Source organism: Panthera pardus, unplaced genomic scaffold, assembly GCF_024362965.1.
Source record: "Panthera pardus isolate Hobbes unplaced genomic scaffold, ASM2436296v1 HiC_scaffold_25, whole genome shotgun sequence".
Lineage (NCBI taxonomy): Eukaryota > Metazoa > Chordata > Mammalia > Carnivora > Felidae > Panthera > Panthera pardus.
Genome location: NW_026526821.1, coordinates 89,826,933 through 89,843,440, shown reverse-complemented (window position 1 = coordinate 89,843,440; position 16,508 = coordinate 89,826,933). Strand labels below are relative to the sequence as shown.

Sequence of the window (16,508 nt, the reverse complement as noted above, 5' to 3'; positions counted from 1 at the left end):
TAGAGGTGCTTAGGGCCAGGCCACACCCCCACAAAAGAATGGGAAGCATTTCCCTCAGCTGACAGGCTGTGAGATCTACTCCGGGAAGCCAGAGGTCTTAGAAGTTTCCAGATCCAAGAATCTGCAAATCCCAGTGGGTTCTGGGGCTCCTTGGGGGTAACAGGAGAAAATGGTGTTTCAGGGGTTGACAACCCCTCACACAGACACTCAGGCCCTGGGAGGGTTGCAGACCTATACCCACATCAAAGAGAATGGAGGAGGGGACCCTTTAATAAAAGTACTTAATTTGCTGCAGGAGTGTTTGCTTTATTGAGTTAGGAGATTAACAGAGTAAAAATCTCAAATCCGCAAGGAATTTTCCCTGGTGGTGCTTTGTCAGGGGTTATTAGTTTGGGGGATGTTTTGAGCCCTTGGAGAAGGAGTCACCCCTGGATGGATTTAAATGGCTTTTTGAGCTCCACGGAAGCTTTGCTCCTGTGCACATGATGGGGACTGTGTGTGCAGGCGTCATTTCTAATGTGATCAATGCTGGTAGGTCAGGCTGTTAATAAGATAGATTTTTACTAACTCAGTCTCTTTAGCATTCCCAGGAGGAAAATGCAGCTGGCTGTTTGCTGATACTGACCTTGCCTGAAGGGAGGGCTGGGTCAGGTGGGTGGGGGCACACTCCCCACCCCCCTCACTTCTAGCAAACAATTTACCCAGAATTCCATCCTCTCTCAAGAGTCTGCCTGGCTGCAAGGACAGAAAGAGAAGGAGAATGACCTGGGCTGGAACCCACCCAAGTGTGGAGAGTCCTTTGAGGTTACTCAGAAATAGCTGGAGCTTAGACCCTTCCAAGAGTTCTGAAAGCAAATTCCAAATCCAAGCTGCCTCTGATCTCAACTCAGAGAAAACCAAAAGAGTGAACTTTCCAGAGGTTCTTATGAGACACATATGCATTGAGAACATTCCTGCGATGACCAGGAATGGGCAGAAAGAAGGGCAGGAAAAGTGGGTCAGCTTAGTTGGGTAGAACCATATCAGTTTATTTTCAAAAGCATCCTACATGTGGAGATGTTTGCACACTCCCATGTGATGGAGGGGAAAGCCTGAACTTTGCCTCAACTTTGAAACTGCTCCCACTTAAGATCTTGAAGAATGCCCTCCTAGTATCATTTCCCTGATTATCTGGAGTAGAATCCACCCCCAGACCTCTGGTCTCACCACTTACCTGGGATCATGCTTGTGGGGCCATAGCTGCCTACTTGTATGGAGTAAAGCAGAGTAGGAAGCTGAGAGCTCTTAGCACAGAAGTCAGGAAACATCCTTCATTCATTTAACTAATATTTACAAAGTGTTTACTGTCTGTAAACCTGAGCCAGGTGCTGGAGATACAAAAATGAACATGACAGATGCCATCCCTGCTCACTTGGGCTTTCAGTCCAATGGGGCACAAAAGGCATATTATCCAAACAGGCATTTGATGAGGGGGGTTCTGTGAAAGCACAGTGTAGGGACACCTAGCCCAGACAGCAGGGGCTAAGAAGACATCCAGGAGGAAAAGGTGTTCACACTGAGACCTGAAAGTTGGGTCAAAGTTAACCAGGAGAGGGTATGGAAAGGGGAAGAGGAGAGGCCTCTGGAACACAGAGGAAGGGGCAGAAATTCCCTGTGGCTCTGCTAGAGTGAGGGCTAATCGTGGAGGGCCTATGCAGGCCATGTTGTGGAGCTTGAATTTGATGCTGAGAGCTTTGGAGGGCCACTGAGGGGGAGAGGAGCAGGATTGTCTGTTTGAGAGAGTCCCCTCTGGCTTCAGTGTGGAGAATGTATAAAAGGAGGCAAGACTGGGCCTGTTAGGAGGCTGGACTAGGTGAGAGATGAGACCCTGGACCAAGACGTTGGTAGTAGGAACAGAGAAAGGGGGTGGATTTGAGACATATTTTTTTTAGCATATAATTATATATATATATATATATATATATATATATATATATATATATATATATTCCTTTTAGATATATTTTTTTAGAAAGTTTTAGATTCACAACAAAATTGAGAAGGTACAGAGTTCCCATATGCCCCCTGCCCCTGAACATGCATGGCCTCCCTTGTGACTGACAGACATCCTCCATGACAGCGGTACATTTGTCACTACTGATGGGCCTACATTGACACATTATCACCCAAAGCCCATAAGTTATGTTAGGGTTAACTCTTGGTGTTGTACCTACTATGGGTTTGGACAACTGTATAAAGACATGTAGCCACCATTATAGTAACATACCCGGTAGTTTCACTGCCCTAAAGATCTGCTCATTCATCTCTCTCTCCTCCCTAATCCCTGGCAACCCCTGATCTTTTTACAGGATTTGAGACCTATCTTAAAGGGTAGAATTTTGACAGGACTTAATGACAGATGGCATATTGGGAAGCAGGTTAGTCAGGGAGATGCCCAGGTTTCCAGGTTGAGCAGGTGGGGGACTTGTAACAATTTAGGAAACACAGGAGGGGTAGCACGTTTTTCTAGTGTTGAGTGATTTGTTTTGGTGGAGGTTGTTGATGAGTTCCCTCTGGACATGTTCTGTTTGGGGAAACTCCAAGTGGAGACATCCATCAGGTCATTATATAGATATGGAGGTCTGTAGCTCAGTAGGGAAGCATGAATTTGTGAGTGAGGAGCATCTGGATAGGAATTAAATCCATAGACAAGGAGACTTTCCAGGGCAGAACCCCCAGGTCACTCACATTTAAGGGATGGGCAGAGGAAATGGAATCCACAATGGTCACTGAGGAGCACGAGGAGTGCTATGTACTAGAAACCAGGGGCAGGGAGACATTCAGGATGGAAGGAGTGGCCAAAAGTGGGGAAAGAACTGAAGAGTATCCAGAGAATGGAGAGATGAGAGCAGTCTCAGGTGGGATGGGGCAGCAGGTGGAGAAGAGAGTCAGAAGGATGAGGGTGGGTACGGTTGAACAGTTCTCGCAAGATGCTTGTCTGTGAAAGGCGGCAGTTAGGTCTCTCAAGGGAGGCTTTTGTTCTTTGTGAGCAAGAGAGATCTGAGTATGCTGACTGCTGACAGAAAGGAGCCAGGTGAAGGAGAGTGGTTTAAAGATGCAAGAGTCAGAAGAGAGCTGTTGGGTGGAGGGTGCGGGGTCCTGGGCCTGCAGCTAGAAAGGCTGCTAGCCATGTGACAGGTCCCAAGGAGCAGAGGGCAGGGCGGCTTCAGTGAGGCTTGGGGGTTCCTAGCAGAAGTGTAGGGGGCTGGTAATTGCCAGACCCATCTCTCGTTGGAGGAGACAGGGGAGCAGAAGAGCTCCTGCAGGAGCTGTGCGTTGCCAGGTGGTTCAGAGGCAGGTAAGCAGTGCCAGGAGCCTCCTGTTTTATTGCAGTGGAGCCATGCATGGAGATTTGTGGTCAGATGAAAGTTTTTAAGGTTGTTTGACTTTGACTAGATGCTTATTTCCTGGTCTGAATAGTCACACCATTATTATCAAGCCATTTTCACATCTAATATCTAACATGGTCCTTCCCTGTCCCTCCACTAGTCAAACACTGATACCTGACCCTTATGCTGGGCAAGTGGGAAATAGTGATTGTATATGAATAAGAACTTGGATCAAGGCCCAGGTAGAAGTGGGCAAAGTTCCCCCAGGCCTCAGAGGCCCAGGTTGCAACTAGTGCTCTCACCTGTGAGCTGTGTAAACACAGAATAGGGGCTATGCCAGGGTGTCTGTGCCCCAGGGATTTAGTGATCACTTACAGTTAGCACACAGCTCAGTGTGGGGGCTGCATGAGGCCTAACACACCAGAAGGGGCCACCTTCATAGGGCCTGCCATTGGGTGGGAGAAGCACCAGTCTGCACCTGTGTGGACAGCCAGGCAGTGACACAAGGCCACCACCTGGTGGACTCAGGATGCTAAGATAGGATTAGCTGACCAGTGAGTGGGATAGGAAGGCTAGCTATGTGAGGAGAGAGGGCAGGAGTCTTCCCAGATGTGGCTTGACTGGCTGGCAGTTCCTCAGAACCCCTAGAAGCTAGTTGGCAGGAAGGGTCACCTCCCCACAACTGAGGACATCCTCGGGTGGCTCCCACAAATGCAGTTGTCAAGAAGGGAGAAACCCCACCATCAGACCACTTTGCTTGCCAAGATGCCAGTTGATTAATCCACATATATATTTGTATGTAAATATGTTTTCATCTAAGTCCAAGTATATAATATTTTACTTTTAAATATCTAAATATCTATAACTTTTTATTATGGAAAATTTCAAACACAAAAAGTAGAGAGAACAATATAATGAGCTCCCATGTATCTATTACCCAGCTCCGTCACAGATTAATATCAATTTTTCTCCATCACTTTTTTTTTTTTTGCTTTTAGGAATTCCATTTTGTTGTTTGTTTTCACCACAGTGTTTTAAAGAAAATCCCAAGGGTACCTGGGTGGCTCAGTTGGTTGAACATCTGATTCTTGATTTCGACTCTGGTCATGGGTTGTGGGACTGAGCCCCACATCAGGCTCTGTGCTGAGCATGGAGTCTGCTTGGGATTTTCTCTCTCTCTTTCTCTCTCTCTAATAAAAAAAAAAAGAAAATCCCAGACATTAGAAACATCTTAGTACACATCTTTATGAAATTAGACTTCTTTATAAACACAACCACAATGCCGTTATATCTCCTTACAAAGTTGAGAACAATTCCTTAATATGATATTTCATCTACATTCAAATTTCCCTAATTGTCTCAAAACCTCCCTTTACTGTTGGTTTGTACAACTTCAAACCAAACAAGGTTCACACATTGATTTTAGTGGTTATGTCTCCTGTCTTATTAGGATAAGAACCGTCAGACTCCGAGATGCTGAAGGAATAAACCTTCCTGAAAATGCTTTGTCAGTCAGGAGCTCTTTGTGCTAAAGTCAAGAGCTTTCCCATCTGATATGTCTAGCTTCACAACCATAGTCTAAGCTCAAGTGAGCTGTCAGGGCCTGTGTAGGATGCCCAAGGGAAAGGTAATGCCCCTGTCACTGTTAGGACATTTGAGGCTGCAAGTAATAGACACCCACCCAAGCTAACCTACACAACAGGAGGAGGCATCAGCAGAACACAGGCTGACCTCATGGTACCCAGGGGTCAGATATCTCAAGGCTTGGTCCCAGGAAACCAAGCTGTCCTTTTTCTCTGCTTCTGGCTCTACCTTTCTCTGGGCAGCTTCTTTATTCTCTGCAGCTGGCTTCTCCCATTTGTCCCTATCCTTGGCCATTCCTTAGCTTCCATGTTTACATCTACTCAAGGGACCATTCCACAATGCATAGCCATTTCTCAGTCCCAATTCCTAATTCTTCAAAGAGCATTGGATTTGCCCAACTTTGGTTGTCCCATCACTGTGACCCAAATCAGAGTTATGGGGAGGTATGGGAAGGCTGGCCATGGTTTGGGGAGCATATCCCCATGTATGGAAGCAGAGCAGACACCCCAAATATGTCTTTTTCACATGTATAGTAGTGAAGATATGTGCTTTATGTACTCTAGTCTTTGGCCATAGTCATGTGTCTAATGCCAACCAGAACTTTAAGAATTCTTCAAGTCACCATGAGAGTATATGTGGTGGAGTATTGCAAACCTGTCCCCCCTCTTAGACAAGCACCTCAGAGATCATATCCTATCTTTGTACGTGGATATCTACTGTCACTACTGCTCTATATCAATTCATAGTGCTGTGGAAAAGTGGAAGCTCTAATCTGTGGGTCTAGGAGAACTTCGGAAGGTTGATCTCATCCACACCTTTCTTCTTTCATTCTAAAAATATGTTAGGGGACGTTGTGTTAGGTCCTGTGGGAGAACTGAAATGAGTCAGGAATGAATCTCTTCTCAAGATGCTTATGATCTATTGCAGGTGTCAACAAAATTCTTATAAGGGACAGATAGTAAGTATTTTAGGCTTTCTGCTCATATATGATCTCTCCTTCCTCTTTTCTCCTTTTCCTCCTTTATTACTACCCTTTGAAAACTGTAAAAACCATTCTTAGCTAGCTGGTCATACAAAAGCAAACTGTGAGGCACTTTTAACTCATAGGACATGGGTTTTTTGACCCCTGATTTAGTGTAAAAGGCAGGCATGTGCTCATATACATAGATAACTAAACCCAAGGGGAGTGCTGTGATGTAGTGAGAACAGACCTCTAGAGTCAAAAGATTTGCCCGTAAACATTGTCTTTTATAAGCTGCATGACCTTGAGCAGGTTCCTTATCCTCTGAGTCTCCAGTCTCCTAACGTGGACAGTGTGAATAGTAACAGACCTTCCTCAAGGGGCTGATTTGAGGATAAAATGAGATAATACATGTAAAGTACTTGGTATAATGTCTGGTGCATAGAATGTGCTCTGTAAGCTTTAGCCACCGTTGTTATGGTAAGTGCCATGTGACAAATGACACAAGATGGGATGGGAGGTCAGAGGAAGGAGCAGTCTCTTCAAGCTTTGCCTTGGAAGAAGTGGCCTTTGAACTAGGGCCTGAATAGCACAGGTGAGAGAGAGAGAGCATCCAGGTAGAGAGGAGGGCCTTTCCTGAGAGGCAGTGAGGAGCAGGTGCCAACAGACTCTGAGGGAGACTGACAAGTCTATAAATGACAGTCCTTTGGGAGTAATTACAAAAACCTCCTGGATACACAAACAAGTGGCCTTCAGAGAGATTTGTCTCCAGAAGCCTTTCCCTGAAGGAGCCAGTAAGGAATTTGCTAATAGCTGTGTCTGATGACATTCACTTAGCTCTGGGCTCCCCCTTACCCCTGAATGAAGACACGATGTACAGCAGGATGGACCCTTCACCAGATGCATGATCTTGGGCACAGAGTAACCACCCCCATCCCACTCAACACGGCTCCTGGAATGATGCACCTCTGCCTCATCCCTGCCAGCTGACTACTGGGTACTCTTTCTGAGAAGTGGGTCTCCAGCAGTGCCCAGATCGCACTGGATAACCAAAGGCCCTTAGAGGGGACTCCTATGCTAGCAAAAGGAAAGACTTTCAATCACAGGGAATTAGTCAACCATGAAAGCATGTGGGGTTCATTCCAGAAAAGTCTATGACAGAGGTGCCCACTTGTCTGGTCCCAGACCCAGGCAAATCTCATTTACAGAAATGGAAGGTTCCAGACATTTTATCCTGAGTCTTTAAACATTTGAGTCACTTAGCCTCAATTCTGATTCTATATCTTTCTGATGATAATTTGGCCTTCCCCATGCATCTGCCTGTAAGGAGAGAATGCAAGGGCTGCAAGATGACAGTACCTAACCCCTATAACCGTTGTAAATCTCATTGTAAATTTGGGCTAATACATCAATCCTTGTGAACTTGGTTAACATTAGTCAGTATCCTTGGACCTAATCATCTCTGGGACGATATGAAGACAAATTTCCGAACTTGGTCTTGGATGGAAACAACTTTTTATATTATTTCAGATACATTTTTTAAAAACAGGCTCCACGCCCAATGTGGGGCTTGAGCTCACGGCCCTGAGATCAAGAGTCAGATGCTCTACTGACTGAACCATCCAGGTACCCCACTCCACATACATACTAATGGTTTCTCACACATCTCCAGGAAAATTTTTTATTGGTCCATAGGAGAATTAACACTGGCCTTTGGTTTCTGCTGGAAAAGTCAAGGTGTTAATATGACTCAAAGTTCAGTTAAATAGCTTTGCTGGATGATAGGGGAGAACTCACATTCACATTACTTTTAAGAAATCAATCCATTAAAGTCACAAAATTTATTACCAACTGGCCTTAGCAGCAAGCAAAAACACTATGTCTTGATACTTTGTAACTAAAACGTGGAAGTCAAGTCTTTGGACAATGGGTGATGGAGTAGGGATGAGAGAGTTACAGAATAAGGTCAGTGAGGGAGGCCATGTAGATGGACAATTACCACAGTGTGGGCATGTACTTCTCAACTTTTAGGTGAGTAAACATAACTTCATCTAAGCAATGAATTCGTACAAATATAAGTCTTAAACGTTTCGAAGCAACATAACCTTAACATTAAAGTTCACATTCCATAGATTACATTTTTTTAATCTTTGAATTTAGGATTTTCTGAGAGGAATTTTTGTTAAGTTTATTTATTTTGAGAGAATGTGCACAAGCTGGGGAGGGGCAGAGAGAGAGGGAGAGAGAGAATCCTAAGTAGGCTCTGGGGTGTCAGCTCAGAGCCTGACGCAGGGTTTGATCTCTTTTAAGGGGAGTTTTTGCAAACAAATTAACCAGGACACAATTTAATGGTGATTATATGCAAAATAAGCACAGAAAGAAAGGACCTTCACCCCAATCAGAATTTCTCCAGATTTTACTTATATTCTCCAGATATATTCTATATTGTCCAGATTTTACTCTTAGCTAACCACACAAAATGGCCTGTTCACTGTCCTCTTAAGGACCTGGGTCTTCCTTTTAAAAAGTCCTAATGTCCAATTCTCAGGCCCTTGAGATTCTGATGTCATTAGTCTGGGGTTCAGCCTCAGATGTTGGAATTTGTAATAAGCTCCCAGATGACACTAATGCAGGGGAGGTGAAGAGCCACAGATGCACTAGCCAGGGCAGGGTCAGTGGGGGTTAGAATTTAAGTCTCCACCTGAGGATGGAACTAGAATTTAGGTCTCCTAGTTTTTAGCCCTTTCCAGGGCCTACAAGGAGAACCTCCCTCTTCTTCTCACATCCTGAGTTGAGTATTGGAAAGCCTTGGCTGTACTGGTAGCTTGCCCCATGACACTTTTTATCAGTCTTGGTGTAAACTGAACAGCGACTTCTCTAATTGCATCTGTGATTGAGTTTCTAGTCACAGAAAAGGCCTCAATTCCAGACCCTCTTTGCATGACAGAGAACTGCTTTCTGTGACATGTGACTCTTTAAGGTTCTGTTCAGCTCCATCCCAGACGGGAGAAGGGCATCTGGTGCCCTGCCCTGGCCTGGACAAAATCCTTAGAGTTCTTTTCCAGCCTGGAGATTTTCTTTCCGCTTGACCTGCTTCTCCAACTCTAATTCCTCACCTTTTGAAGCCAACTGTGGTGTAAAGATCACTTTGCAATGAGTTGTTTGGGATTACACATTAACCATTTTATCAGGCTTCTGAGTGTTTTTAAGCCAGGCTTTGGTCAAAGGCTTTCTAAAATGCCCATTCCTTTATTCATTCTGAAAAGTGGTTAAACATTTTACTATGGAAAATTTAAATGTATACAAAAGTAGTATGTAGTAGAATGAATCCCCATGTACCCATCACCCAGCTTCAGTGGTTACCAGATAATTCATGGCCAATCTTGTGTCTCTACCCGCTCCTTGCTGCCCGCCCCTCCACCCACACTGGATCACACTGACACAAATCCCATACACCATATCATTCTATCTGCAAATATTTCAGTGTGTGTTTCTAAAAGATAAGGCCTCTTTCTTCCTTCCCTTCCCATTTTTTTATTATGATAAAATATGGTACTATCTTAGCTATTTTTTAGGTGTGCAGTTCAGTGATTTTAAATACATTCAGCCATTGCCACTATCCATCCTCATGGTTCTTTTAACTTATAAAACTGAAACCCGGTACCCATTGAACAGTAACTCCCCCTATATTCCCCTACTCCAGCCCCTGGAAACCACCATTTTACTTTCTGTCTTCATGATTTTGACCACTCTAGATGCCTCACAGAAGTGGCATCATACCATATTTGTCTTTTCATGCCTGGTTTATTTCACTTTGCATAATATCCTCAAGGTTCATCCATGTTGAGGGATGTGCCAGGATTTCTTTCCTTTTTAAGTCTCAATAATATTCCATTTATGTATATACCACATTTGGCTTATCCATTCATCCATTAGTGGACACTTGGGTTGCTTCCACATTTTAGCTATCATGAATAATGCTGCTGTGACCATGGGTCCTGATCCGCAGACTGTCTTCAAAACCCTGTTTTCAATTATTTGGGGTAAAGGCCTCTTTCTTTTTAATACAACCATAATACCACTGTCACATATTTTTTCTAAATGACACTAATTCTTTATTTTCACAGAATTATCTAGGCAGTGTCTATATCTCCCAGATTATCTCATATTTTTAAAATATAATTGGTGCACATACTGCATTTGGGAGATCTGTCTCTGAAGCCATTCTCTACAGATTCCTCCTCTTTCCCTTGTGATTGTTGTCATTGCTAAAGAAGCAGCATTTGTCCCATATGCTTTCCACATTCTGGATTTTGTTGTGTCTCTGTGATGGTGCTTAACCTGTTCATCTGCCCCTGTATTTCCTGTGAATAGGTGGTTGGGTCCAGGCTTGTCTGATTCCTGTCTGAGGTGTCTGCTTCTATCAGGAGGCAGCTCCTGCCCCACTGGTCTATGTGTGTGTTTGTGATGTTACTAGACTATGACGATCATTGCTCAGATCATTCTAAGTATTTTTAAGCACACTTAAGCCCTATGATTGTGTCTTTTCCCCAGTCATTTCCTCATAACTGGACTTCACCCAAAGTGATCAGTGAGGCCTCACTGCCCTCAAGCAGGAAGGAGCAAGCATTTAAAGACTATAAGGGAACACCAGTGAGGAAACAATGGTCCCTGTCCTCAAGAAACTTGATGTCTATTTGGGGAAAGCACGTATCTATCAAAATAACCAGGAAACACAATTGACTACAATTAACTGTTTGTTTTAGCCTCTGAGCCCCACAAGTCAGGAACGTTATGTAGGACAGTCTATTGCAGAGTTGCCTGGGTTCCATACAGGTATTCTGATGTAATAGATCAATATAGATCTAGAAATCAAGATTTCTAGAATAGATCTAGAAATCAAGATTTTAAAAGCATCTGAGGTATTTTTCTGTACACCTAAATTTAAGAATCATCATCCTAAGACAGTGGTTCTTTTTAGAAATTTTTTTGTTTATTCATTTTTTAGAGAGAGACAGAGTGTGAGCTGGGGAAGGGCAGAGAGAGAGGGAGACAGAGAATCCAAAGCAGGCTCCAGGCTGTAAGCTGTTAGCACAGAGCCCAACGTGGGCTTGAACTCACAGACTGCGAGATCATGAACTCGTCAAAGTCAGACGCTTAACCAACTGAGCCACCCAAGTGCCCCCTAAGACAATGTTTCTTAAAGTGCGATCCCTAGATCACAGCATCAGCATTATCTGGAAACTTGTTAGAAATATCCAAATTCTTGGTGTTCCCTCTCTCTCCAAAATTAATAAATAAACTTAAAGAAAGACTGACAATGCCAGGGTTTGAGAGACTTCAGAGAAATGTGAGGTTTCCTGTACGTTGGTGGAAGTGTAAATTGGCAGAAGCTTTCTGGAGAAGAGTTTGGCAATGCATATCTTACACTTAAAAATGTACAGACATAGCAGTTCCATTTCTGAGAGTGTATCCTAAGGAAATTATGGAGCTGGGCCAAGGACATTCAATCCAGCCTTGTATATGATAAAGAATAATTAGAAATAACCTAAATGTCCACCAAGTGAGGATTATTCATATCAGTTGTCGTCCATTCACACAGCGAAATACTAAAGAGCCTTTAAAATGATATCAGTATTTATAGACATGAAAGAATTAATGTCCAGTAGATACTCTGCCTTTTCAGTGCTGTCATTAATGCAAAATTGTGTATGTGCCCATGTACACATATGCATTTATACACACAGAGATCTATAATGGGAGTCATCAAAATATCAACCACGGTGTTCTCTGGTTGGGAGATCTTTGAATGCCTCTACTTTCTTTTATTGTTTCTAAAATGACAAAAGCAATATTCTTTATTTCTACATTAATAGCTAACACCAACAGAATTAGCATTATATGTCAGGCACTGCTCTGATTGCTACTGTTAATAATTATTAATAATATTAATTAGTTAATGCTGTTATTCCTGTAGAAAACAAAATAAGGTTCATAGCTAGTAAATGATGAAGCTGGGATTCAAAACCTGGTTGTCTGGCTCTATAGGCTGTGCTGTTGCTACATGAATTAACCCAAACAGAGTGAAAGTCTCTTAACCCCTCCCCCACCAGCAAACCCACTCCTCTCCCCAGAAGTAACCATCTTGTTAACCATTTGACAGGTAGCCTTCCAAAGCTTCTGCCAGGCACTTTTAGACACATGTGGCCAAACAAATAGATGTGTGTGTGTTTGTTTGTTTGTTTGTTTCTTTCTTTCTGAAATGGCATGGTATTATCTATCTTGTCAGTATGCATAATTCATCCTCACACTTTTGACCTCTGAGGGGTATTCTGTGGCAGGGATGCAGGGAATCAATGTGATGATGGCCCTACTGGAAACTGGCGGTCTCTAGTTCTTCACCTCAATGGACAAAGCTGCAGTTGAGTATTCTTGTAGACATACTACTGTGATATTTCTGCATTAATTTCCTAGAAATGGAACCATTACAGCAAAAGACATGCACACTAAATGTTGAAAGCAGCTGCCCAGTCCCCACACCAAGACCATGCTGCTACACAGCACTGTGTACATTGTGTTTACATACACATGCACTGTGCATGCACATCTACTAAGTTAGTGCCCTGCCTGTATCCCCTTGTGTTTTCACCAACACAGGAAGTTGTCAGCCCTTTTCATTTTTGCCAATAGGAGAAATAAAGAATGTCATTTAATCTCCAATAATGTAAATGTCCTCAATTACCAGTAAAGTTGAAAATCTTCTTGGCCCTCTTCATTTCTTTCCAGAAATGTTTGCTCGCCATTTGGGTAATTTGACTTTTTCTTATTGATGTGAAGGAGTTTTGTTATAGTACAGATACCAGTTTTTTTGATGCCCTGTGTGTTGTAACAGTTTTCCCACTGTGTTGCTTTTCTTTGAACTGTGTCTTATTTTGTAATACGGATGTTTTAGTTTAGTTTATTTTTATGTAACAAAATCTGTCCATTTTTCCCCTTGTGGCTTCACATCTTGTCTAGGAATTCTTTCTGTACAACTAAGAATATTAGAAGACTCTTTCATATTCTCTTCTAGTACTTTCGTATTGTTTATACATTTTTAATTATTTATTTGAATTGTGGTGAAATATATAAAACATGAATTTTACCATTTTCACCATTGTTAAGTGTAAGGTTCAGTGGCCTCAGGTATATTCACACTGCTCTGCAGCCATCACCACCATCATCTCCAGAACTTTTTTCATCTTGCAAAACTGAACCTCTCTACTGTCTCAAATTCCCACTCCCCACTCTCCTCAGCCCCTGGTAGCCGCCACTCTGCTTTCTGTCTCTGTGAATTTAACTACCCTGGGTCTCCATGCAAGTGGAAATCATATAATGTTTATCTTTAGGCCTCGCTTATGTCACCTAGCATAAAGTTTTCAAGGTTCATCCATGTTGTAGCATGTGTTAGAGTTTCCTTTCTTTTTAAGAGTCAATAATATTCCATCATAGATTTAATTTTATGTTTAGATTTTAACCTACGTAGAATTTAATACTGTGTTTGGTGAGAAGTAGGTTGAGAGGTTATGGGTTTTTTTATTTTTAGGTTGGTCATCTTTTAAACAACTCCTATAAAAACCCACATTCCCATAGGGGGCCCAGGTCTGTTTCTGGACTGTTGTTCATTGATCCTTTTGTCTATATCTAGACTGGAAATAAACTATTTTAAGTACTCCAGCTTTTCGGCAAGTTTATCTGCTAAAAGCATGTCCATCCGTTCTTCTTCCTATTTAGCCTTTCTTCAACCACTTTTAGACAAACTTCAGAATTAGTCAGGGCCCCAAAATACTCTTTTAGGATTTTGACTGGAATAGCTTGAAGCTACCCAGTAAGTTGGGGTTGACATCTTGCAAAATGGAGCCTGCTAACCTTGCTCTCCTGGCAGCTTTCCAGGCTGTGTGGTGCTGCCCTCTGCAGGGGAGATACGGGTCACTGCAGCCACGGCTGCCTCTGTCCAAGGCCATCTCACTCCACTCCTCAACTCAGCCTCTGATGCCAAGTCTTCCAGAAAGAACAAATTCCTACACATCCTTGGTTTAATTTCTTTCCTTCCCCAAATGACATTTGTATTTTAACATGAACTTTCAGAACCAAAACCCAGAGTGGACGTGTAGAATCTTCATGCCCCGCAGTAGAAGCCATGGGGAAATACTTTTTTTGTCAGCAATGCTTTCTCTGCTCCCAGCGAACCACACCACATAAGGCAGACACTGAACACATGTGTGACCAGCCCTGAGTAACCAGGTTCCAGTTGATACTTTAAAAAAAATTTTATTTAGTTAACACACAGTGCAGTATTGGTTTCAGGAGTAGAATTAAGTGATTCATCACTTACATATAATACCCAATGCTCATTACAAGTGCCCTTCTTAATACCTATCACCCATCCAGCCCATCTCCCATCTACCTCCCTCTATCAACCTTCAGTTTGTTCTCTATCGTTAAGAGTCTCTTGTGGTATGTTTCCCTCTCTCCTCTTCCTCCCCACCCCCCACCTCCCATATGTTCATCCAAATTTCACATATTGGTGAAATCATGGCATTTGTCTTTCTTTGACTTATTTCGCTTAGCATAATACATCTAGCTCCATCCATGTTGTTGCAAATAGAAAGATTTCATTCTTTGTTACAGCTGAGTAATATTGCATTGTGTGTGTGTGTGTGTGTGTGTGTGTGTGTGTGTTTATCGATTCATCAGCCAATGGACATTTGGGCTTTCTCCATTGTTAGTTATTGTTGATAATGCTGCTATAAACATTGGGGGACATGTACCCCTTCAAATCTGTATTTTTGTGTCCTTTGGGTAAATACCTAGTAGTGCAATTGCTGGATCATAGGGTAGTTCTATATTCAGTTTTTTTAGGAACCTTCATATTGTTCTCCAGAGTAGCTGCACCAATTTGCATTCCCACCAATAGTGCAAGAGGCTTCCCCTTTCTCCACAACAACACCTGTTATTTTTTGTGTTAATTTTAGCCATTGTGACAGGTATGAGGTGGTATCTTATGGTTTTGATTTGTATTTCCCTGATGATGAGTGATGTTGAGTATCTTTTCACGTGTCTGTTAGCTATCGGTATGTCTTCTTTGGAGAAGAGTCTATTCATATCTTCTGCCCATTTATTCACTGGCTTATTTGCCTTTTGGGTGTTGAGTTTGATAAGTTCTTTATAGGTTTTGGATACTGACTTTTTATCAGATGTGTCATTTGCAAATATCTTCTCCCATCCCATAGGCTGCCTTTTAATTTTGTTGATTGTTTCCTTTGCTGTGCAGATGCTTTTTATCTTGATGAAGTCCTAATGGTTCATGTTTGCTTTTGTTTCCCTTCAGAGATGTGTCTAGTAAGAAGTTGCTCTGGCTAAGCTCAAAGAGGTTGCTGCCTATGTTCTCCTCTAGGATTTTGATGGTTCCCTGTCTCACAATTAGGTCTTTCAGACACTTTTTTTTTTTTTTTTTTTTTTTTTTTACAAAACAGCTTTATTATTATATTTTAAGGTCAACTTCCCTCATTTTAAATGTACAATTAAATAATTTTTAGTAAATGTACAGTTGTGCAACCATCACCGAATCCAGTTTGGGAACATTTCTGCCACCCCAAAAAGATCCCTCATGCCCATTTATGGTCATTCTCTGGATGTCACTGTGCCCTGAGCATGCCATCATCAGAGGAAATGGGGATGGAGTGAGGGAATTCCCAAGATCCTCTGCCTGTCAGTCTAGCACCAGTGTCCCAACAACATGCAGCAGATGAGTTGCGGGCCAACATCCCTCGCCCTGAGGGGAACTAACAGGTGCTCCTCCAGAGGGTGCTGGCCACACTGAGCCCCATCCTAACCCCTTTCAGATGGATAAAGTTTGAAGAAAAGGTAGAGGAAGGAGGCGAGCGCTGGAGCAAGCCCCATGTGTCCACACTGTCGCTGCACAGCCTCTTCGAGCTCCGGACCTGCTTGCAGACGGGGACGGTGCTGCTGGATTTGGACAGTGGCTCCTTACCACAGATCATAGGTGAGGCAGGGACCACTGGGGCCCCTGAAAGCCATGGCCGCCTTATGCCCACTCTGGGTCTGTGTGGCACCCACTTCATCCTGCAGAAACCAGGCTTTGGGTCTGACGCTCCCAAAACAGTCTCAGTCCCATGTAGAGCTCCAATGGGGAAAAGACCATCCTATGAATGCCATTCAGCAATGGAGCAAAAAGGAGATGGGCTTTCTAGTGTTCTCAGAGACACCTATTGCCATGGCAACCTGTTGCTTGTTAGAGTAAATGGATCATCATTCATCTTTAGGAAATTAGCTCTTATTTAGTGGAGTGGTGAAGGAGGGGGTGGCTCACCTTATTATCCTTAAAACGTCTTATGAATTTTGTTCAGAAATTTGCCACCAGTATTTTGCCTGAAATACTTTTCTAAAAGGAATTCATGTTAGGACTAAAACCATTGAACACAGTAGTTTTGTGCTTCTCAGGGTATTTCGTTTACTTTTCACAATAGCACTGATAGAGCATAGAATTTTATATACACATACATACACACAGACACACACACATGTACAGACAT

The 16,508-nt window shown here is 42.8% G+C and overlaps 1 protein-coding gene across 5 annotated transcripts in view; it reads left to right on the top strand.

Moving 5' to 3' along the window:
* The window catches only part of SLC4A5 (solute carrier family 4 member 5), a 110,237-nt gene that overhangs the window by 50,872 nt on the left and 42,857 nt on the right, over positions 1-16,508 (top strand). For all 5 annotated transcript variants that reach the window (XM_019442266.2, XM_053890841.1, XM_019442274.2 and 2 more), the window contains one exon: positions 15,798-15,958. In XM_019442266.2, coding sequence (XP_019297811.1) covers positions 15,798-15,958 — 161 coding nt within the window. The remainder of the gene's footprint in view (positions 1-15,797; positions 15,959-16,508) is intronic.